Below are 24975 nucleotides of genomic sequence, written 5' to 3' on the forward strand. Positions count from 1 at the left end.
ATCGCCGGGGCTTTCCCCAGCGGCTTGTAGATTCCCGTCTTAGGCTGGGGGAGAGAGCCTGCTTGAAGTGTAATAACTTGCTCGCTATGAAGTGGAGGAATAATAAGAATGCTTTCGTTCTTACCTCCCTTCATGCAGACACGACTGTCCAAATTACTACGGGGACTGGTGTTGTGGAGAAACCCCTCTGTGTTCATGAATATAACCAAAATATGGGGAGGGTGGACCTCAATGACCAGTTGTTGGCGCCGTACCTAAGTGCCCGTAAGGCTAGACGCTGGTATAAAAAAAGTGTCTGTATACTTATTTCAATTGGCTTTGCTGAACGCTCATGTGCTATACAGAGCTTCAGGACGGACTGGATACTTCCTTAAATTCCAGGAAGAGATTGTCAGAGTCCTTCTGTTTCCAGATGGTGCTTCACCTCACCTTCCCAATACAAATGCAGTAAGCCGGCTGCATGAGAGGCATTTTCCTTATATCCTCCCGAGTACCCCTACCCAACGAGGCCCCCAAAGAAAATGTGTCTGTAGAAAGCGCAGATATAGGCGTGACACCAGCTATTATTGTCCCTCCTGTCAATCCTGGTCTTTGCATTGGTGAATGTTTTGAGCGCTACCATACACTAGTTGAGTTTTAGTGTAGGGTACAGTATTGCACAGACTAGGTACACTTTCACAGGGTCTCCCAAGATGCCTTCGCATTTTGAGAGACCCGAACCTGGAACCGGTTACAGTTACAAAAGTTACAGTTACAAAAAAAAAATGTAAAGAAAAAAAAAAATACACAAAAAAATATAAAATTAAAAAAACAAAAATAGTTGTCGTTTTATTGTTCTTTCTCTCTTTATTCTCTCTCTATTGTTCTGCTCTTTTTAACTGTATTCTATTCTGCAATGTTTTATTGTTATTATGTTTTATCATGTTTGCTTTTCAGGTATGTAATTTTTTCATACTTTACTGTTTACTGTGTTTTATTGTTACCATTTTTTTGTTTTCAGGTACGCCATTCAGCTGCAGCGCTGATTTATTTATCTTGACAGCAACAGCGTTTGCTCCCACAATACATAAAGCCGTGACTCCAGCACTGTAGGGGGTGATTTCACCACCACAGTTAAAAAAAAAGAGCATATATGCCGAGGCATGGGGGCAGCAGGGGCGGAGGAGCGATTTGCTCCTAACTTTTGGGGCGGATGCCCCCATGCTTCGGCATATATAAATGGTGCATGTATGCTCATCATTAGAAGTGGGTGGATGAAGGGAGGTATAATAATGGTGGGCATACCCACCGATCAATCTCTTTTTTTCATTCAGCCCACAGGCTGCATGAAAAATAAGATTACAATATATGCCCAACAAGGACCAGCAACGTACTGGTATGTTGCTGGACTTTGAGTGGTTATACTAGAATGATGCCTGCAGGTTTAGGTATCATCTTGGTATCATTCTTTTCAGCCAGCGATCGGCTTTCATGTCAAAGCAATCCTAGCGGCTAATCAGCCTCTAGACTGCTTTTACAAGCAGTGGGAGGGAATGTGTCCCCCCCCCCCCCCCACCGTCTTCCATGTTTTTCTCTGGCTCTCCTGTCCCAACAGGGAACCCGAGAATGCAGCCGGTGATTCGGCCAGCTGACCATAGAGCTGATCAGAGACCAGAATGGCTCCAGTCATCTCTATGGCCTAAGAAACCGGAAGCTACGAGCATTTCATGACTTAGATTTCGCCGGATGTAAACAGCGCCATTGGGAAAGCATTTTATCACACCGATCTTGGTGTGGTCAGATGCTTTGAGGGCAGAAGAGGGATCTAGGGTCTAATAGACCTCCATTTTTTCAAAAAAGAGTACCTGTCACTACCTATTGCTATCATAGGGGATATTTACATTCCCTGAGATAACAATAAAAATGATTAAAAAAAAATGAAAGGAACAGTTTAAAAATAAGATAAAAAAAGCAAAAAAAACAATAAAGAGAAAAAAAAAGCACCCCTGTCCCCCCTGCTCTCGCGCAAAGGCGAACGCAATCGTCGGTCTGGCGTCAATGTAAACAGCAATTGCACCATGCATGTGAGGTATCACCGCGAAGGTCAGATCGAGGGGAAGTAATGTTAGCAGTAGACCTCCTCTGTAAATCTAAAGTGGTAACCTGTAAAGGCTTTTAAAGGCTTGTAAAAATGTATGTAGTTTGTCGCCACTGCACGTGCGCAGTTTTAAAACATGTCGTGTTTGGTATCCATGTACTCGGCCTAAGATCATCTTTGTTATCTCATCAAACATTTGGGCAATATAGTATGTTTTGGTACATTAAAATTTTAAAAAATGCGTTTTGAAAAATCGCTGCGCAAATACTGTGTGAAAAAAAAAAATCTAACACCCACCATTTTAATCTGTAGAGCCTTTGCTTTAAAAAAATATATAATGTTTGGGGGTTCAAAGTAATTTTCTTGAAAAAAAAAATATTTTTTTCATTTAAACAAAAAGTGTCAGAAAGGGCTTTGTCTTCAAGTGGTTAGATGAGTGGGTGATGTGTGACATAAGCTTCTAAATGTTGTGCATAAAATGCCAGGACAGTTCAAAACCCCCCCAAATGACCCCATTTTGGAAAGTAGACACCCCAAGCTATTTGCTGAGAGGCATGTCAAGTCCATGGAATATTTTATATTGTGACACAAGTTGTGGGAAAAAGACAAATTTTTTTTTGCACAAAGTTGTTACTAAATGATATATTGCTCAAACATGCCATGGGCACATGTGAAATTACACCCCAAAATACATTCCGTTGCTTCTCCTGAGTACAAGGATACCGCATGTGTGAGACTTTTGGGGAGCCTAGCCGCGTACGGGACCCCGAAAACTAAGCACCACCTTCAGGGTTTCTAGGGGTGTAAATTTTTTATTTCACTCCTCACTGCCTATCACAGTTTCGGAGGCCATGGAATGCCCAGATGGCACCCCCCCCCCCCCAAATGACCCCATTTTGGAAAGTAGACACCCCAAGCTATTTGCTGAGAGGTATGGTGAGTATTTTGCAGACCTCAATTTTTGTCACAGAGTTTTGATAATTGAAAAAGAAATACATTTTTCTTTTCTTTCTTCATTTTCAAAAACAAATGAGAGCTGCAAAATACTCACCATGCCTCTCAGCAAATAGCTTGGGGTGTCTACTTTCCAAAATGGGGTCATTTGGGAGGGTTTTGTGCCATCTGGGCATTTTATGGCCTTCAAAACTGTGATAGGTAGTGAGGAGTGAAATCAAAATTTTACGCCCTTAGAAAGCCTGAAGGCGGTGCTTGGTTTTCGGGGCCCCGTAAGCGGCTAGGCTCCCAAAAAGTCCCACACATGTGGTATCCCCGTACTCAGCAGAAGCAGCAGAATGTATTTTGGGGTCTTGCTTATGCCTTCTATCATTTAATAATGATATTATTGCAGATTGATTCAATTTAAATTCAAAAGAGCGGGCCTGAGCCTGTAAGGTGTGCCTGAGTTGAAGTTATTGGAAAAACCTCTGCCTTGGAGTTCCAAATGCAGAACAGCTGCTCCAAATATCCTAACCCGTGTTTTTGCCATAACTCGAACCCTTCCAATTTCTGTAATTCCTCACAATTTGCATTATTCCATATTGGGGTGTAACGTGTATAACCCGTAATGTTAGTAATATTTTTCATTTCTTGCCAAACTTTATCAAAATGTTTACCTGTCAGAAACTCTTTATCCTTTCCCAGATTTTTTTGTCTCCAACAAGGAGATCAGTGTGTAATTCCTGCATAGCGGTAATAGCAGACCCTGTATGGGATCAGACTCCGCAATTCCTGTCCAACCAAAGAATTGCTGTAGTTGTGAGGCTAAAAAATAACTTTTGACACGTGGAATAGCAAGTCCCCTTACATCTTTAGCTAACATTTAAGCTCGTCAATTTTATACAGGATTGTTTTTTCTTCCATATCAGTTCAAGAGAGATTCAACCTTTCTAAACCAATGCGATATTATCCAAATAGGAGAATTATGAAGGATATACAGCAACTGTGGAGTCCAAATAATTTTAATGAGATTCGCTCTACCTATCACTGTTAGTGGAAGTTTACACCAAATCCGGCACTTATCCCTAAATTTTTTTTAATGTAATTTATTTTAATAAACATATAAAATACATAAAGTACAATAGAGTCAACAACATGTCATTATTGAGGATGCAGAGTGGCTGTTTTAGCCTAAGAGCATAACGTTGTACATTTGAGTTTAAGTAAAGGAAAAACTGGGGAGACATGGGGAAGGGAATGGGGGACAGGGAGAAACCGGTATCATTGCAAGGTATAGAGAAAGTTCCATCCCCGTGACCCCGGTAGGGGCCCGCACCTCCTCATAGCTCTCAGCCATTATGCTGGGGCATATCTCAGCCCTGTGGCCAGCAGGGACCCGACAAGCACCCCCCCCCCCCCCCCAGGAGAGGGGCTAAAAAGCCTCCATCATACCTCCGTCTAGGGGGGTAAATCTCCTAGGCCCCCATTGCCTAATTTTTTTGTCTAATGTAACCATCAGAGTACCCGAGAAAATATTAGCTAGAGGTAAAAACATAACAGGTTACAAAGGTCTATGAACCGTAAAGGGGGAGAGAGGGGTACAAGTCATAACACTGCGATTAGGGTTTATGAGAAGTCAGGATCAGGTATGCACATCACTATTAACAGGCCTCTTCAGCTTCAGTGAGGGCTCCGCTAACTTCAACAGCGCAACATCCAGGCTAGATGGTACTGGGTCTGTGTCGGCAGTATAATTCCGCCACTGAGCCCAGATACCGTTGAAACGTTCGCTCCTGTCCTTGCACCTCACCACCCATGCCTCTCTAATTTTGTCCACCTTCTTAAGCCACTCTGTTATAGTAGGAATCTGCGGGTGTTTCCAGTAGAGAGATATAAGCCGTTTAGCAGCATTTAAGAGGTGGGGGAGTGTGCTTTTCTTGTAGTCGCTCAAAGGAAGGGCAGGGAGGTGCAGGAGAAAATGAGTTGGGGAAAACGGGTTTTCGATCTGCAGGGCATCTTTTATATAGGCGTGAATTTCCAGCCAGAATGGTTTAACTACTGGGCAGTCCCACCAAATATGGAGGAGTGTGCCTTTCTGGCCACAGCCACGCCAGCAGTGGTCTGTGGCTGAGGGGTAGATGCATGATAGTGACACAGGTATACGGTACCAGCGGGTCAGAAGCTAGTAGTTCGTTTTTTGTGTCTTGGAATCAATGGAGGTGGAGTGTGCAAGTCTATACATGTGCGACCTTTGGTCTGCTGAGAACTTAACCTCCAGATTGCGCTACCATTCCCGTATAAAGACCGGTTTGGGTGAACCCAGAAGCTCATATAGTTCGGAGATCAGATGGGGGTGGGCCCTTCTTCTATAAACAATCGTTCAAATGAGGCAAGAGTGTCCAGTCCTCTTATAGAGGCACCATGGATCGAAATGAAGTGTTGGAGCTGTTTGTGTCTCCACCAGTCCATTGGGAATCGTCCATGTCTGTCCCTCACAGTGTCTAGGGGTATCATCTTGCCCTTATTCAAGAATTTGCCACAGCTATAGTTACCATCGGTGATCCAGGACCCAAAAAAGGCTGCCTGATCCCCAGGAGGGAACCACCTGAATCCTAGCAGTGCTAGCGGGGAGCCAGGGGGTGCTAGGGCATACAAAGTGTTAGTGCGGTCCCAGACACAGAGGGCACGAGTGGTCAGTGGGGAGGTTGTGAAAGCCCTCTGTATTCCCGGGGCAGCCAAGGGGCGTATGACAGGTTGCGGCCAGCTAGGCTTTTCTCTAAGGAGACCCACATTTTGGTGCTGGTGTGGTGGCGCCAGTTTAGAATGTGTTGAAACGCAATGGCTCTGTAATAGCGACGTATGTCTGGAAGGCCTAGACCTCCCCTCTCTTTAGGTTTCTGCAGTAAGGACACGGCCAGCCTAGGTTTTTCATTGTGCCATATGAAACTAATCATTAGGCTTTGAAGCTGTGTGAAGAAGCTTTTGGGGGGAGGGGGGATAGGTAGCATCTGCTTAAAGAAAAGCACCCTAGGGAGGACATTCATTTTAAGTATGTTAACTTTGCCTAGCCATGTGAAAGAGGTCTAGGCCCTGTTTTGCAGCTCCCTGCACACCGTGCCCAGAAGAGTAGGAAAATTAGCAGAATATATTGTGTCAAACTGGTCTGTAAGTTGGATCGCTATGTATTTAATAGAGGCTTTGGCCCAACTGAATGGGAAAGCTTGCTGTAGATTAATGGCCAGCGTCTCGGGTATAGTAATGGGTAGGACCTCAGATTTAGTGTAATTGATCTTAAAATTTGATATTTGTCCAAAAATTTTGAGTTCTCTCATAAGGTTTGGCAACGAGACAAGGGGTTGGTCAGGGGGAAAAGCACGTTGTCAGCATGAGCTGAAAGTTTGTGTTCCGTGGACCCCACCGTCACCCCTCTGATATCAATGCTCGCCCGTACAGTTCTAAGGAGAGGCTCCATAACTAAGGCAAACAGGAGGGGGGAGAGGGGGCACCCTTGCCTTGTGCCATTCCGTATGGGGAATCCTGAGGACAGATGGCCATTAACCTTGACCTTCGCACTGGGGGTTGTGTAGAGGGCCATGATCCACTGGAGCATGTGGGGGCCTAACCCCAGAGTTTCCAGAAACGCCTTGAGGTATGACCAGTCTATTCTGTCAAAAGCCTTTTCGGCTTCTGTGGACAGAATGAGGTAGGGGGTGGATTCACGGTGGGAGCGGGCCCACTGAATGAGCTGCGTGGCCCAGATGGAATTGTCGCTGGCCTCTCTACCGCATATAAATCACGTCTGATCGGGGTGAATGATAGATGGTACGATGTGTTTTAGTCGGTTTGCCATAATTTTTGCAAAAATGTTTATATCGACATTAAGTAGCGATATTGGTTGATAGCTTTGTGAGAGGGTGGGGTCCTTGCCTTCCTTAGGAAGCACCGTGATGTGAGCCAACAAGGCTTCAGGTGGGATCGGGTGGCCTGTGGCGAGTGAATTGAAGTACCTGCACATGTGATTTTTTAGCAGGGGGAGAAATTTAGCGTAGTATGCTTTGGTATATCCATCTGGGCCAGGGCTCTTCCCATTAGGCAGAGCCTTCACTGTCCCAATAACCTCCTGAGGGGAAATGGGTGATTTGAGGTCTAGTTGTTGCTCTGGTGTCAGAGAGGGGAGCCCGGCCGAAGCTAGGTAGTCACCAATAGCTCGTAGTCTGGCTTTCTGTTCGTCTGGGAAATGTCTTTGTCTAAGTGATATATACAGTTGCAATAAAAAGTATGTGAACCCTTTTGGAATGATACGGATTTCTGCACAAATTGGTTATAAAATATCTGATCTTCATCTAAGTCGCAACAATAGACAAACACAGTCTGCTTAAACTAATAACACACAAAAAAATAAATGTTACCATGTTTTTAGTGAACACACCATGTAAACATTCACAGTGCAGATGGAAAAAGTATGTGAACCCCTAGACTAATGAGATCTCCAAGTGCTAATTGGAGTGAGGTGTGAGCCAGCTGGAGTCCAATCAATGAGATGAGATTGGAGGTGTTGGTTACAGTTTATAGACAAATTGTCTATAAATGGAGAAAGTTCAGCACTGCTATAAAAAAACACACACCAGTTCTGGGTTTGCTTTTCACAAGAAGCATTGCTGGATGTGAATGATGCCTTGAACAAAAGAGCTCTCAGAAGACCTACGATTAAGAATTATTGACTTGCATAAAGCTGGAAAGGGTTATAAAAGTATCTCCAAAAGCCTTGCTGTTCATCAGTCCACGGTAAGACAAATTGTCTATAAATGGAGAAAGTTCAGCACTGCTATAGATCAGAGGGGGACATGCAAGGAAAATAAAAAAAACAGCATTTTAGCTTGCACATGATTGGATAATAAAATCAGCAGAGCTTCCCCTCATTTCACATCTACCCCCCAGATTTACAGTGACTGCACTTCCAAGTGCAATTTCAAATGCACTTTGCACTTGTAGTTTTCACTTGTACAAAGTGGATTTGCTTTTAGTAAATAACCCCCATTGTGTCTCTATGGAGGCAACCATCTTGGTAGAGTAACAGGGATCGCTTCATCATTTCAGAGCTCCCTCCGATGACTAGTTGTGGTAGTGACCAAAGAAGCAGCATGAGAGGTGCAGACAGCACACATTCACAGGGTGAATGAAGCAGAGGGATGATACTGTGTGGAGATTGGGATAAAAAGTTTATACAGTGCTCCCAGCCACTGCAACTGTTAGTGAAGTAAATAACTCATTTGGATCAGCTTGGTTCAAACAAACTATTTAAAGTTGAATGAAACATGGAGATTAGCTTTCATAATAAATACTAGATTTGATTGTAGCCGTATTAGTGCAATTGTGACAGAGAAAATTGAGTACTGTCCGTGATACTTTTTTTATTTGCACTAACATACAATTTTTCAGGACAAGCTTTCGGGGTATGTCCCCTTCTTCAAGGTCCAAGCACTGCTTGGACCTTGAAGAAGGGGACATACCCCGAAAGCTTGTCCTGAAAAATTGTATGTTAGTGCAAATAAAAAAAGTATCACGGACAGTACTCAATTTTCTCTGTCATAATAAATACTAAGAATATAGAGGTTTCTTCACTATGGTCATTTTTCCAATTCTTACTTTAAATGTCCTCCATAGCTTCAATTATTTGCATTGATATAGCTGGATTTTTGTGTTAAGGGAGATTGGTGTCTGTTCTTATATCAATAATACATATCTGCATTTTAATACTTGCCCTTTTTTGCCCTATATACCTTTCCTTCTTGACTATGTGAGGTAAATAATCATACAAAATGTCTAGTAAAAATAACATACAAATACTTGAATTAAGGTATTTATTTTTAAAAGAAAATAATTTTATAACCTTGCTAAATAAAAAGGAATATAGTAATATTTCATATATAGTTTTCAGGCACATTTGATCAGAATCAGAGCACCTGCGGTTTCCTTTGCATGTCCATGTGTACCAGTCTGTACAGTCTGTAGCTCATTACAGTCAGCAGCAAGCATAGAGTAATTTGCCTCGATCATCACCCTGACATATGGCTCCTGATAAACTAGAACAGGGCAAAGTGTAGTGTGAAATGCACAAATTTGTGAGAGTCCAGGCCCCAAGACTTTCATTTCAGTGACTGGTAGGCTGCCTTATTTTGTCTCCAATTTGCACGGCTAACATGCATTTCCAAGATTCTCTTAAATTATTGACAGTGTTAACCCTCCATATCCTGGAGTTTATGGGCAATAGAAAGATGATGCTGGTTCCGATAACTACAATGATCTGTCTCAGGTTGTCCCAGAGTGAAATATGAACCCTGATTTTTTGCTATGGGGAGCAGTATCACCATTTTTCTCTTATCTGTTTTATGTAGCTGTACCGATTGAGGCACAAAATAGTTCTAGGCCAGGTCCCGATTTATCCACCACAAACTACGGAACAGCTGATGAACCATCTAATAGCATAACTACAAGTTGGGTAGCTGCTGTCTTAGTAGTCATTGGTGTAGGAGCGGTTTCCTCTTCATTCACTGCAGCCCTACTAAGAGATGGTCCCTTTAAGACTGTAATATGGTACCCGATTATGTCCAGTATAAGTATGTGGTATTTACTCCAATGGGGTACCCTAAAGTGAATGTTCCTCATATCTCTACAGAAATAAGATCTGTTTGATGGAAATACTAATAGACTACACAGAAACATCTTTCCTTCTTATGTCCTGCTTGTCATGTCATCTCCATATTCAGTTGGATGATGGTTTCTCACTTTTATTTATGTGCACTTTGAACTTTTCTTTCTCTAGGCTTGAGTTCACACTATCTTGTTCAGTCTCCTTCTCTACTTCTGGCACACAGGTACAGCCCACTGGAATAGTGATGTAGTCTTCAACGTAGACATACCGACCGCCTGTGCATGAAGTTGTACGTTGGAGTATAACCGTGGGCATGTACACAGGTGTACTTCGGAAGTTGAAGTCCTCTTCTCCAAAGGGGCCTGTCAGACAACCTTTACACAGGCAATATGCTTCTGGGATATACTTGGGGTATCTTGTAGGGCTATATGTAATTCTAGGAGTTGAAAACAAATAGTCTTAATACTATGACATATCAAATGATGTTCCTGTTTACTATACCTATAATCAAAGTATAATCAATTTCTTATTCCGCTGTACTTTTCTATTCATTTGTTCTGATGGAGCACAGTGTGTGCAACTGCCTCAGAAGGGCTTGAATGACTCACATTATGTGTGGCCCATTTAGGCCCACTGTGGGCTTCAATTTTGATTAGCTATTTACTTTTCTTTATCATACATCATGGTACACAGAGCCTAAGTTAATAACTTAATGGGTATATAGGCACCTTCAGGTGATGGACACTGGTATACCCAATCCAGGAAGTTCACTCCCTATATAACCCCTCCTCCTTCCAGGAGCACATCAGTTTTTTCGCCAGTGTCTAAGGTGTTGGTCACGAGTGAAGATGTGCTCTGAGGAGCTCCAGGAGGGATCCATGCTGGATTTAAATAGCCTCCATAGACCAGATCCATTCAAAGTGCCACTGAGGCCAAAGTGGATGGTACCTGGGCCTCGTATCCAAAGCATGTGGTTTTGCCCGTAGCGACTCTTTGCAGGGCTGGACCCCGGGACCCAGGGCTTTGGTCATGCTACATTACCTAAAAGCTTTCCTGGTGGGGTGCTTTTTACAGGTCCAAGGGATTGAAATCCCGATAAAAAGAGACCCCGTCCTTGAAGGTTTGCTAAACGCAACCCGCCGTGATGGGTGAAGGTTGGATTGTCTGTTAATTCAGCAAATCCTGTGGCGGGGATAAGGTAAGGAAAGAAACTTAGGAACTAAAAAGTCCACCTATGCTTTCTTCTTTAAAGCGGGGGTCCACCTATTATCGTTTTTTTTTTTTTGAGTTCATTCACAAACTTTTCTTCTCAGCATTACATACTCACATATTGTGTGTAATATGTCCGCCTGTGTCAGATTTCGTCGGAAAGAATAACTTATATTATTCACTGCAGGCGGTTTCCATCTTCATTGTGGGTATTTGAAGCCCACAAGCATTTATTTCCTGGATGTGGTGAATGCTGTGCTCCCAGCATTCACCGTTCGTTCCCACACATGCTCAGCGGCATCCTGGGAAGCCTGAGACTAGCTCCCAGGAGTCTGGGAGAGGCTAGAAACACGCCTACTCCCACGGGAGGAGAACCAGGAAGTGCAAAGAAGAATAGAAAAATAAAAGGTAATTACGGCGATTTAAATTTTTTTAAACGGCATGTCAGCATCTAGGCAAGGAAGAGAATACATACAGATATTGTTCAAAATTTGGGTGGAACCCCACTTTAAGGGAAAAAAATTTTGTTATGCCTTAAATCTCCACTAGAGGGAGTGTATGCACATACCTTAATCTGTTGTCTTCACTTCAGCTCAGTGTCAGTCTGTGTGTGGCTGCAGCAGCTTGTGCAGGGGGATTCCTCTTAAGGTAAGGGAGACAGCTATGGTTGTATCCCCCTTGTAATACCCCCCCTCCGCTGGGGGGAAGCGGAGGTCTCATTTTGTCTGCATCAAAAAGTTGTTTCCTCTGCCTGCTGTGTAATACGTAATACGCCATGCCCCTCCCCCCTCGTGTTGGGTCCACGGACCTGAAAGCTGCCCGTGCATCAGCGCGGGAATATGTTTTCAAATGAAGAGGGAGCGGGGCCTAGTCGCAGCACTGTGCAACGTCCACGAGGACGCAGGGAGGCTTAAAGGATCAGCTGGAGCAGTCTCTCCTCGCCAGCGAGGAGGAAGCAAGCAGCCTACACTGGGACACAGGAACGGTGGGGCACGGAAAGGTGGCAAGTGACATTCCTGATACAAGAAGACTTTTTTCCCAGCACTAGGCTGAACTTAATAGCGGCTTTACTGTCATGAGTATGTTCAGCGATTAAGTGCAATTTAATAGCGCCGCTGCTTTTGTGCTTAGGACTATGCGTACCAAAAAAGACACCACAAAGACCAAAAGGGTACCAAAGGTTTCACTCCCAGGCGCTAGGATCTCCAGTCACATCTCCACACTGTCATCCTCGCCTGAAATACCAATTATGGCAAGCCAGGGTGAGCCTTTTTCAGCCTCACAATCTGAGAAATTGCTGATACAATCTCTTACGGAGATGGTTCATTCTACTTTCTTGCTACCCCTAAAAGAGTCTGCTGAAAGCTTGGTTTCTTCCTTGGGTTCCTTAAAACCTTCACAGCCTTTGCATGCGTTTCCTGTTCATGCATTACTAGAACAGCTTATTTATGCTGAATGGGATCACCCGAATAGGCATTTTCTCCCTCCAAAGAGATTTTCAATTCTCTATCCCATGGAGGAGAGATTCACCAAAAAATGGAAGGTACCAGCAGTTGACGCTGCGATTTCCAGTGTGAATAAAAGTCTAACGTGTCCAGTAGACAATGCACAAATGCTTAAGGATCCAACAGATAAAAGGTTGGAATTCCTGTTAAAATCCTCTTTTTCTTTGGCAGGTGCCGTTACTCAGCCTACAGTCGCTGCAATAGGCGTCTGTCAATCCCTAAAGGACCAATTTAGACAGGCCCTTAAAGAGGTTCCTGCACAACAGGCTCGGGAATTGGCCGAACCACCAAAAGCATTATGCTTTGCCATAGATGCCATTAAAGATTCTATTCACCAGGCCTCCCGCCTTACGCTTATGCTAGTACATATGCGTAGAATCCTGTGGTTAAAAAATTGGTCAGCCGAAGCACCATGTAAAAAGCTCCTGACTGGATTCCCTTTTCATGGGGTTTGGCTTTTCAGGGATGATTTGGACAAATACATCCAAACAATTTCTAGTGGGAAAAGTACTTTTTTGCCAGTCAAAAGAAAGTATAAATGCCCTTCATTTAAACAGGCTCTTTCTCCTGCGCCAGGGGCTTCCGCCTCTAGGCAGTGGCGACGGCCTCCGCCATCAGACTGTAGAGGAAAACCACAGGGTCAGGCCCAGGCTCAAAAGAAGTCCTGGGGCCGGAAAGCTGCAAAGCAGAATCCTAAAGCCTCATCATGAGGCACCCCCCGTCGCCAGGGTAGGGGGAAGACTTCTGCAGTTTTCAGAAGTCTGGCAAGAGAAAATTCAGGACAGATGGGTCATCTCCACGGTAACTCTGGGGTACAAGCTGGAATTTCAGGACTTTCCACCGCCTCATTTCCTGAGGTCAAACGTTCCCAAAGATCCAGAGAAAAGGCAATCTCTGTTTCAGGCACTAGACCAATTAATGGCTCAGGGGGTGATCATGCAGATCCCCACAGAAGAGCAAGGTTTGGAGTTTTATTCAAACCTTTTCACAGTACCACAACGAATGGAGATGTCAGACCCATTCTAGATCTAAAGAATCTAAATCGGTTCCTGAAGATCCGCTCCTTTCACATGGAGATGATCAGCTCAGTGGTTTCTATCCTACTAGAAGAACTTCTGGCATCTGTCGACATCAGGGATGCATATCTGCATGTTCCTATATTTCCCACTCACCCAAGGTTTCTGCGGTTCGAGATAGAACAGCAGCATTTCCCATTTGTAGCCTTGCCCTTCTGGCTAGCTATAGCACCCCAGATGTTTACAAATGTCCTGGCCCCACCTCTAGCCAGGTTAAGGGCGCAGTCTTGGCGTACTTAGACGATCTATTGCTAATAGACCAGTTAGTGGCTTGTTTAGAGCAAAGCATGCGCATTACAACTGGTTACCTGGAAAGTTTGGGTTAGATTCTCAACCTAGAGAAATCTTCCTTAAAACCGATAAAAAGGCTGGAGTACCTGGGTGTGATCATAGAAACAGCCCAGCCCAGCCTCAGGCAAAAGGGAGCTGGTGCGGATGGTCAGGTCAAAAGGCGATCCATCCATTCGCCTTTGCATGAGGTTGCTAGAAAACATGGTGGCTTAATTCGAAGCGGTTCCCTATGCCCAGTTCCATTTAAGGCTGTTGCAAAAAAGTATCCTGTCTACTTGGAACAAAACAATTCAAGCTTTAGACTTGCCAATGCGACTGTCCCCAAGGGTGTCCCAAAGCCTCAGTTGGTGGTTACTAACCCAGAATCTGCTGAAAGGAAAATCCTTCAGACCAGTTATCTGGAAAGTGGTAACGACAGATCCCAGCCTTTTCAAGCTGGGGAGCAGTACTAGAAAAACAACTGTCCAGGGACAGTGGTCAAGAGCCAAAAGAAACTTGCCCATCAATATCCTAGAGGTTCGGGCAGTGCGTCTGGCTCTAAAGGCCTGAACTTCCAGGTTACGGGATTGTCTTGTCAGGATCAAATCCGACAATGCCACAGCTGTGGCCTATATCAATCACCAAGGGGGCACCAAGAGTCTCTCAGCGCAGAGAGAGGTGAACCATATTCTAACTTGGGCAGAAAGGAATGTTCCGTGCCTATCGGCAGTCTTCATTCTGGGAGTAGAGAATTGGCAGGCAGACTACTTGAGTCGCCAGCAGTTATTCCCAGGGGAATGGTCTCTTCACCCCTACATTTTTCAGGCTGTTTGCCAAAGATGGGGGACTCCGGACGTAGATCTTCTAGCGTCCAGATTCAACATGAAGTCAGTCAACTTCATGTCCAGGACAAGGGATCCACTCGCATGCGGAACAGATGCATTGGTGACCCCGTGGGATCAGTTCTCACTGATCTATGCATTTCCCCCTATTCAGTTGCTGCCACGACTTCTTTGCAGGATCAAGCTGGATAGAAAGCCGGGAATTATGGTAGCACCAGCATAGCCCAGAAGGTCATGGTATGCAGAAATCATAAAGATAGCAGTGGAGGGTCCATGGTCCCTCCCACTACGTCCAGACCTACTCTCACAGGGGCCGATATCCATCCTACCTTACGGTCTCTAAATTTAACGGCTTGGCTATTGAAACCCACATTCTGAAGAAACGTGGGCTTTCCAGGTCAGTTATCTCTACCCTGATTAATGCAAGGAAGCCAGCTTCCAGAACTATATATTATAGGGTCTGGAGGGCTTATGTTTCCTGGTGTGAATCCAAGGGTTGGCACCCTCGGAGATATATCATAGACAGAATTCTTGCCTTTCTACAATTAGGGGTAGAGATGAAATTGGCCATGAGTACCATTAAAGGCCAAGTCTCAGCTTTATCGGTCTTATTTCAAAGACTGCTTTCTACATATTGTTTAGTCCGGGGTTTTATGCAAGGGATGATGCGGCTTAATCCAATAGTCAAACCTCCTTTGAACCATTGGGACTTGAACTTAGTTTTATCAGTGTTCCAAAAACAGCCATTTGAACTGATACAGCATACTCCCTTAGTCCGTAGTTTTTTTATACTCCCTTAGTCCTTCTGACAAGGAAGCTGGTGTTCTTGGTTGCTATATCCTCAGCAAGGAGGGTTTCGGAATTGGCTGCTCTTTCTTGTAAAGAGCCATACTTGATTATTCATGAGGACAGAGTGGTGTTACGCCCTTGTCCAGACCTTTTGCCAAAAGTGGTGTCAGGTTTTCACCTGAACAAAGATACTGTCCTGCCATCATTTTTTCCAAAACCATGTTTCAGGGAAGAGAAGTCACTACATTGTCTTGATGTGGTGAGAGCAGTGAAAATCTATTTAAAGACAACTGCTCAGATTAGAAAGACTGATGTCTTATTTATTCTGCCAGAGGGTCCTAAGAAAGGACAGGCAGCGTCGAAATCCACTGTTGCTAAGTGGATTCGGCAAGTTATAATTTTAGATTTATAATTTAAGGGGTAAGATTCCCCCTTTTCAAGTTAAAGCGCACTCTACTGGGGCAGTTAGTGCTTCTTGGGCAGTGCGTCACCAGACCTCCATGGCTCAGATCTGTAAGGCCGCAACTTGGTCCTCAGTGCATACATTCATCAAGTTTTATCGAGTGGATGTAAGGAGGTATGAGGATATCGCCTTTGGGCGCAGTGTGCTGCAGGCAGCAGTATAGGTCCTCGAGTCTGGGGGTACCCTGCGGGTTTTGTCTCCCTCCCCTCAAGTAGCATTGCTGTGGGACTTCCCATTAAGTTATTATCTTTGGCTCTGTGTCCCATGATGTACGATAAAGAAAATAGGATTTTGATGCAATGGTTGTAGTCTTCTTAGACATCGAAGGCCTCAAGTGCGGCCCCTATAATGTCCCTACAGTCACATAAAGCATTAAAGAATGTAAATCCGACATTTCATACTCCTAATATGTGCCTGCCGTACTAGGTACTTGTATGAAAAATGTATCCTGTTCTCTTTTGTATTGCTAACTTTATGTGAAATACCTGGTGCTCCTGTCTGTCTCTTTACTTTCCTACTAAAAACTGACCACACTAGGCAAGAGAGCACAGTGTGGTTAGTTCTCTAGCTGGGCTGGGGAATCAGCCTGCTCTTCTCCAATGATCAGACTTGTCCTGACAGCCCCCCCCCCCCCCCGCACAGCCGTTCGCTGGGGAGGAGAAACAGCAGCATACTGATATACCCATTAAATGGCTGTATGGCTGCGCATGGGGGGGGGGGGGCTGTCAGGACAAGTCTGATCTCTGGAGAAGAGCAGGCTGAGTCCCCAGCCCATCTAGAGAACTGACAACGCTGTGCTCTCTTGCCTAGTGCGGTCAGTAGATCAGTGCGCTGCTGTTTCTCCTCCCCTTATGCAGTTAAGAACAGAGGGTATGTGATCACCTATAAAAAAAAAGGTAATTCATGTTTTTTTTTATATGTATACACAATTTTTTTTACCTTTTCATTTCTATTTTAACCAGGGTAAATGGAAATTGTTGAATTTCTCAAAATATTTTGAACAGGTAAACATTAGATCTTTATACAAACAGTGCCTACAGATAAAGGTAATCTGCTTGAAATAAACACAAGAAATATTTGCCTTTTCAATTATTTATTTAACAAAAATTTCAGTAGACTTAATTGTGTATTGTGGAAAAAAATAAGCACACTCTTGGCATCAGAGGCTGGTTAGCCCCTTAAGAAGAAATGACTAATTGTAGCCATTTTGTATAACTTCCCTTCAGTCTCACACATTTTTCAATGCAAAATTCCTTCAGTTGTGTGATGTTTGTGGAGTTTCTTGCATGAACTGGTCATTTCAATATAACCCTACAAAATTTTAATGGAGAATGAAACTAGGGCTTTGACTAGGCCTGTCCATAACACTATTTCTTCATTTTGTATTCCTTGGTGGATTTTCTAGTGTGCTTCAGATCATTATCATATTGAAAGACCCATTTCCAGTTCAACTTCAACTTTTGGACAGATGGCCTCACATTCTTATCAAGCATATTTTGATAAGGCCCTTTTTACAGAAATGGTAAGATACTATGTATTGCTAAATGTCTTAGGGAACAATACACAGGCTTTATATAAACAACTGTGTTTAATTACCTATGTGACCTAACCAGATTGTATACATAGTTTATCTATCTATATATATCCGCTGATTCCTAAATATAAATGATGTAAAACACATCGTTTAACATGATGTAGAATGTATAGTTAACTTGATGACTGCAAACTGCCAAAACCCTGAAGCAACAAAGCAATCCCAAATCATAGCATTTCCACCACAATGCTTCACAGTTGTTATAATGTTTGCTGCAAACATGTCTGCTGTTACTGTAACCACATGATTCTATCTTTAATTGGCGAGTCTGAAATGAAGCACATCAAGAAGGCCTGGTCTTTGTCTATGTGTTCAATGGCAAACTGTAGTCTTGTTGTAATTTTATTTTTATTTTTTTAATGCAAAGGCATTTACAACTATTTTTGATGGACTTAGATAATGATCATGGCATGATGACAACACATGTCAATAGCAAAGAGAACACAAGACCGCTAGATATCTGAGTTTTAAATAAGACACATTTCACCTGCATACACTCTCTAAGGAGGTTCCAATAATTTGCATCTAACCTAGGTCTAATGTTTTTTTAATTTGAAGTGGTGATAATTGTAGGGATGTACTTCCTTCTTTATATGAGAAATTAGATTTTTTTTCTTTTAGATCATGTAAATGTATACACCACATAAATATTATATGTCACTGCAAGTATGTCACCTTTATCTGTAGGCAATATTTTAATAAACATGTAATGTTTGCCTGTGCAAATGTGTTGAAAAAAATCAACGATTTTCATGGAGTATACTTACTTTATTAAATGACTGTATAATGTTAAAAAAAAGTCAGAGACTAATGGTTGAAGACTCGGAGAGTTGCTACATGGGATATCATTGTTGTTACAGCTCCTTTATGAATCTTACATTGTGCTCCCTACAACTTAAAAGTTACTGCCACCAAATGTTATATACCTTAAAAAAGTAAAGAGCAGCACAGAAAATGGAAAAAGTGTAAAAAAAGTAAACCAAAGTTTCAGAAATCTTTTAGGTGGAGGGAAGAAAAAATCAAAAATTAAAATAATGTGGTTGCATAAGTGTGCACACCCTAAACTAATACTTTGTTGAAGCACCTTTTGATTTTATTACAACACTCAGTCTTTTTGGGTATGAGTCTATCAGCATGGCACATCTTGACTTGGCAATATTTGCCCACTCTTCTTTGCAAAAACACTCCAAATCTGTCAGATTGCGAGGGCATCTCCTGTGCACAGCCCTCTTCAGATCACCCCCCAGATTTTCAATCTGATTCAGGTCTGGGCTCTGGCTGGGCCATTCCAAAACTTTAATCTTCTTCTAGTGAAGCCAATCCTTTGTTGATTTGGATGTATACTTTGGGTCGTTGTCATGCTGAAAGATGAAGTTCCTCTTCATGTTCAGCTTTCTAGCAGAAGCCTGAAGGTTTTGTGCCAATATTGACTGGTATTTAGAATTGTTCATTATTCCCTCTACCTTGACTAAGGCCCCTGTTCCAGCTGAAGAAAAACAGCCCCAAAGCATGATGTTGCCACCACCATGCTTCACGGTGGGTATGGTGTTCTTTTGGTGATGTGCAGTGTTGTTTTTGCACCAAACATATCTTTTGGAAATATGGCCAAAAAGTTCAACCTTGGTTTCAGCAGACCATAACACATTTTCCCCACATGCTTTTGGGAGACTTCAGATGTGTTTTTGCAAAATTTAGCCGGGCTTGGATGTTTTCCAAGCACAGACATATGAAGAATACAGGAGATTGTTGTCACATGCACCACACAGCCAGTACTTGCCAGATATTCTTGCAGCTCCTTTAATGTTGCTGTATGCCTCTTGGCAGCCTCCCTGACCAGTTTTCTTCTTGTCTTTTCATCAATTTTGGAGGGACGTCCAGTTCTTGGTAATGTCACTGTTGTGCCATATTTTCTCCACTTGATGACTGTCTTCACTGTGTTCTATGGTATATCTAATGCCTTGGAAAATATTTTGATCCTTTCTCCTGACTGATACCTATTAACAATGAGATCCCTCTGATGCTTTGGAAGCTCTCTGCGGACCATGACTTTTGCTGTAGGATGCAACTAAGAAAATGTCAGGAAAGGCCTACTAGAACAGCTGAACTTTATTTGGGGTTAATCAGAGGCACTTTAAATGATGGCAGGTGTGTACTGACTCCCATTTAACATGAGTTTGAATGTGATTGCTTAATTCTGAACACCGCTACATCCCCAGTTATAAGAGGGTGTGCACACTTATGCAACTGCATTATTTTATTTTTACTTCACCCCATAGAAGATTTCAGTTTGGTTTTTCAATTGAGTTGTAGTTTATAGGTCACATTAAAGGTGGAAAAAGTCCCGACATGATTTATCGTTGTCTCATTTTTTTACATCAACGAAACCTGACATTTTAACAGGGGTGTGTTTTTATATCCACTGTAACTAGCAAAATGAGTCTAATGACTATTCTTCCTTCACTGAGTCCTAGAGAGCACCTTGATGGGAAAACAATAAGCACTGAGGCTTGGGGCCCCACAATAAGCACTATAGGCCCACCTGTAACCCTTGGGTCACAGGTTGGGCACCAGGGACTTAGATGTGGTGCAATATAAATGGATTAAGCTCAGCTGGTTTTGCACAACCAACTGCGGTAAATATGTCCACCCCCACCCCACCCCCCCGGAGCATGGCTCAGGCAGATCACTATGGAATGGAATATACAAACACTAGTGACTAATAGTATAAAAATGTCTATTCATTCACCTATATGCCCATGGAGAAATGCTGTTTATATTGACCGGCAGCTGCTGCTTGCCTTCCGCTTGGGCCCTCCCATGGATTCCAGCTGGGCAGGTAATATTCTCCTTCTCCAATGGCTGCAGTTGCAGTGTGTGGTGGTAGGCACTGAGCATGCCTGCTGCTAGATGCCCATACATCTGCTCCAACACCTCCTCTTGGCGTTCAGCACATCCTTTGGGTTTTGGCTGTGCTCGTTTGATTGGTTTTGAACCATCTGTGCTGACAATCAACAGACCAAAAACTAGTACCAAAGGCAACCGCGTCAGACACACCTGCAAAAGACATTTATGCACAAAGCAAATTATTAAGAATTCTGTAAAAGATGTGTCAAGAAATAAAACATTTAACATCTCCTTTTTTTTAAGCCAGGCTTCTATTTATATACAATCTAAGAGTGCCTGTAAGCTTAGCATACACCTGTAGATCAGACTGCAGTGGATGTAGATCTCATTTGCAGTGGATGTAGCAATCCCTGGCCACGTCTAACAGAAATGAGTGGAACAGTTTCAACTATCCAAATTGTATAGGGAAAAGCAGGAACAACCATTGCAAGCACCCATGTTACCCTAAATGACTGCATCCTTCATGATGGCCTTTTCATATCTGAACAGATATGCCGCTAAGACGAAAACAGTACATACAAGGGCAGATTGTCAGAAATGAATGTCTAAAACAACCTTTCCCTGCAGAATATTAGCATGCCCATAGACATACACATACTTGCACAGAGTGTCAGGTTGGCAATTTGCAAATGGTTATATTCTTAGTAGATCTTGTGTACATCGGATGAACCTCCCCTATAGAGCTTCAAGAGGCCCTCACTCATCTCTGCCTTAACAGTAGTGAATTTTTTGGTGATTTTATTTAAACAATCATATCAACAAGTGTCATGTTTTAAAATGGAACTTCAGGTATAGTTTGAGTTCTGCTTTAAAGCCTGCAGTATGTTTTTATGTTGCAAGTTAGGATTGAACCACAAGGGATTATTAGGGGATGTCGACCATGAATCTTTGAAGATTTTTTTTTTTTTGCAGTATAAGTCAAAAATATGTTTCCAAAACATCCTCACATGGGGCCATGTTTCCCCTTGAGGGCCATGTTTCCCCTTGAGGCATGGCATCGTTAACACGTATTGGCTATATCCTGATTAAATTGATGGAGAAAAGATGCTTGTGTAAGGGGTGGGGTCTTTTACATGGTTCATTTTTTTTATAGTATTTGTTTTGTATTTATTTTACTCTTTTCCACATTTTTTAAATTGAGGATTACTGGTGTCACAAATGGGGTTGTATGTTACATATATATAACATGCCCTTCATGGAGATCCTAACTCCTTCCAAAGAAATTGCTGGTTGCTTGATTGAAGTTGATTGGAGTAGGTGAGGATCATCTTATGACTATGGGTATGTTAACGTTTTAGAGAGGTAGGATTTCGTTGTGAGGCATTTTTGAAAATCTTTGCCAGTCCGGGGATATGATCATCACAAAGCAGGAATATCCCTGGAAAATAGGACCAATTTTAATTATTGTGTTGTGGGAACACATGGTGGCAATGCATGTTACATATGTTGACGCGTTGTCTTTTTCAACGCACTAAGACGTTGCACACGTGTTTTGGTAGTTGGCAGTCCATTACTTTCAGCGGGCTTCCTTAATGCAACGCACCCCACACTAAAATCCCAAATATGCTTTCAGCATGGTAATGTAATTTTAAAAGTAATTTTTAATACTTTAAAATCTGTAGCTGTTATTAAAATAATACCTGTGATCCTTCCATGAAGGTTCTTGTTCCAGCACTTCCTGTTATAGAGTGACAGTTTTCTGTCCCAGTCCCAAATGAGCTCCTGCATTGTCAGCCTATAACATAAGATTCCCATGGATGCTATAAGTGGCTTTTGTACACACATCATGTGAGCATGATCTGTCACATATAGAAAATGGCATGCAGCCATTGTTCAGTTCATGTATATAGAGTAGCTATGAAGTAACTGCAGGAGATCAGCACTGGGTTGTAACAAAGAATGAATAAAGGTATTAACTGGAAAACACAAAGTGTTTTAATAATTTCATTTACCCAGTAAAATGCCCACAAAGTGCTCCTCTGATGGTACATGACACAATGAGAAAACACTTGCAAAATTCAAGCCTGGAACCCCCACCAAAAATTGTTTTAGAGGATGCAACCCATGAGGCTTCATTTTGCACATTTGGTGTGATCACCCCAAAGTCAATAAACTTTGGACACACGTCTGTAACTTAAATAAATCTAAAACTGAATAAGCAGATGCCTGCAAACAACCCACATTGAGCTTCTTGGAGGTAAAACAAGAGAATAATGGGCACAATGATACAAGAGAAGATTCCGAATGATACCCCCAAAAAAACCTCTTCAAAATATGGTCACCTTAGGTAGATCACCATCAACTGCCTAGACTGGATCTTCAACTGTTGCACATAAAAATATGTAATATTTTACCTAAGTATGCATCCTCCCAACCAGGCCCTCCCTGCAAACCACTAACCTCACTGAGCTCCACCTCTCTTTTCCATCTTAAAGTGTAACTAAAGACTTACAGTTTTGGTTTGAGGGGAGAGGGATTAGAACCCCTATCAGTTTTTATAGCTGTTTGTGCCCCCGGAGGAGATGCACCCTCTCTATTTGTCCTGTTTACCATTATCATTGAAAGTAAAAGAAATTCCCAAATTTTGGGTTGTCCCCAGAAAAGTAATAGCGGGGATGTATGGTTGAAAAAAGCCAATCTAGTTCAACCAATAAAAAAGGAGAAAAAAACCTGGGGGCCCCTAAGAGATTTCCTCTCACTTCCTGTTTTGGCTATGGGACAGGACGTGAAAGTATATCTCCCAAATGAGAGGGCAAAAGTATACCTTACAGGGGTTGTAACCATTCCTTACTGTATTGCCTAAAGTTTTACTTTACGTGCATAGGAATACCCTATCCCCAATGAAACAACATACCTACCTCACAACACTCTTAACCAACCCACCTTCCCCACTTTAATGAGAGGTGGGCTCCCATTACATCACACTAACCTCTCTCAACTATGAGAAGCACAAGATGACATACTGGAAGCATGGCCTCTAGGTTATATCCTCTGCAAGCTCATATACAGCTCCTAATATACCCCCCCCCTTTCCTATATAAAACTGTATCCCTAACTTCAGATGGTGCACATATTGATTCTCACAATTGCTATTGTTAACCTTGTTGTGTGAAAGTTTGTATCATCCCAGCTTTGTAATCCTTCCCTTACATCTCATGCACATGGACATTTGCATTCCTTTTTTTATGCCCAGTGAGCCGCAGTTAGTGTGTACAGCCGGCCATACATGTGAATGGCTGCGTGTGGTCATAGTTGTGTAAATGGCGCTGCTTCTGTGCATCACGGATGTGTCATATGTGACTATGGCCACGTATACAGGGAACCGCTGTGAATTTTAAGCTAGGCATATAAAATGTTTACGAACGTCCTAATTCCTAAAACTAAAAAATATTTTAAGCGCTAAAGGCATGATGAAGTATTTTATTTATTACCACATCTTACGATATCTGTACTTTAGCAAACTAAAAAAGTAATTTACTTAGTAAAGTTTCCATCTACTTTTTTTTGCATTCAAAATACAGTCTCTGAACATTCCTTCACATACACTTCTCTTCTATATACAGAGCAGCATTTCACAGGAAAAGTCCAGCCTCCCTCTCCATGTACACTCACACACCTCCATCCCCTCCTGTGGTCCTCCCCCATCCTCACCTTGTTCTCTGGCTGCATCCTGAAGGTGTGAAGACGGGACTGGTAATGGAGAGAGCAGAGCTGAAATCAAGCTGGCTGGAGGAAATGATCTGGAATGAGGAGGAGGAGGACAGGGGGACCTCACACAGCACAGATCATGGATTGCATAAGAGAGCCGGTACACCATTAATGTCTTCTATCACACAGCGGCTGGATAATTAGAGCAGAAGGAAGGAGGACAGAAGGAAGCAGCACCCAGGTGGGAATAGTCAGGAGATCTGGACTGCTCTTGGTAGAAGCTGGATAATGGAATGACCTGGGAACTGGCAGCAGATGGAGACAACAATCCACCCACTCCCAGTCCCCTCTCTCTCCCTCTCTCTCATTCTCTCTCCCTAGGTTGGGGTTGGACTGATGCCCTGGACACCAGGAGCTTTCACACAAACACTCTTGCTGGGAGGCTCACAGGGGTTGTGTGTTTAGAACAGCTGGAGAGGCCAGTCACAGCCAACATGACGGCTAACGTCTTACATAACATTCCTTCAAAAAATGCTACATACCAGGGCTCAGTTACTAGCACTCACTCTAGAAGGCTTATTTAATAAACAGTAAAAGGAACAAAGTCACGGCTGCCAATCAGAATTTTAGGGAAGGCCAGCCACACCACATCGCACATGTCAGTGCATATGCACTTTTTGATTTTTAAGTACATTTTTTACTTCAATTCTTTACTTTTACCTAACTCACGCTGCAGTGTATAGTTCTGCCTTGTAGCGTGTCCAAACACCCCACACAAATAATGCAACCTGTCCTGTTTTTTTAGCAAACCCAAAGTCAGCACGTTGGAGTGAACTGGAACCATTGAAACTGGTATTTGGCCTTACTTTGCTTTGGGATTGCATTGAGCAATGTATCCCAACCCAGTAGTGTGAATGAGCCCTCATACTGCCATGGCCGCAGTAGAATAACAAGTGTTCAGTGACTGGACAAGGGGAGATTGTGATATTCTTATAGGCCATATCCAGTCG

General features: G+C 42.9%; 1 protein-coding gene across 2 annotated transcripts; it reads right to left on the reverse strand.

The window, feature by feature from the left end:
- Window positions 1-8860: 8860 nt before the first annotated feature.
- Window positions 8861-24363, reverse strand: IL17D (interleukin 17D). Of its 2 annotated transcripts, XM_073613456.1 has the most exons (4): window positions 23969-24363; window positions 21958-22052; window positions 20160-20467; window positions 8861-10101 (listed from the first exon to the last, which is right to left on the reverse strand). In XM_073613456.1, the coding sequence occupies exons 2-4, from the start codon at window positions 21970-21972 to the stop codon at window positions 9777-9779; spliced, it is 648 nt and encodes a 215-aa protein (XP_073469557.1). In that variant the 5' UTR covers window positions 21973-22052; window positions 23969-24363; the 3' UTR covers window positions 8861-9776. The 2 variants fall into 2 exon arrangements, with proteins under 2 accessions (XP_073469557.1, XP_073469556.1); XM_073613455.1 differs by lacking the exon at window positions 21958-22052 and having other exon boundaries at window positions 23969-24360.
- Between the last annotated feature and the right edge of the window lie 612 nt (window positions 24364-24975).

Source organism: Aquarana catesbeiana, linkage group LG02 (genome assembly GCF_042186555.1).
Source record: "Aquarana catesbeiana isolate 2022-GZ linkage group LG02, ASM4218655v1, whole genome shotgun sequence".
In the NCBI taxonomy this organism is placed as follows: Eukaryota; Metazoa; Chordata; class Amphibia; order Anura; family Ranidae; genus Aquarana; species Aquarana catesbeiana.

Coding starts and splice junctions, on each gene's coding strand:
- IL17D (XM_073613455.1), bottom strand. Junction 10,102..20,159: donor ATTTCTCCATGGGCATATAG/GTGAATGAATAG, acceptor TTCAACTCCTAG/AATTACATATAGCCCTACAA.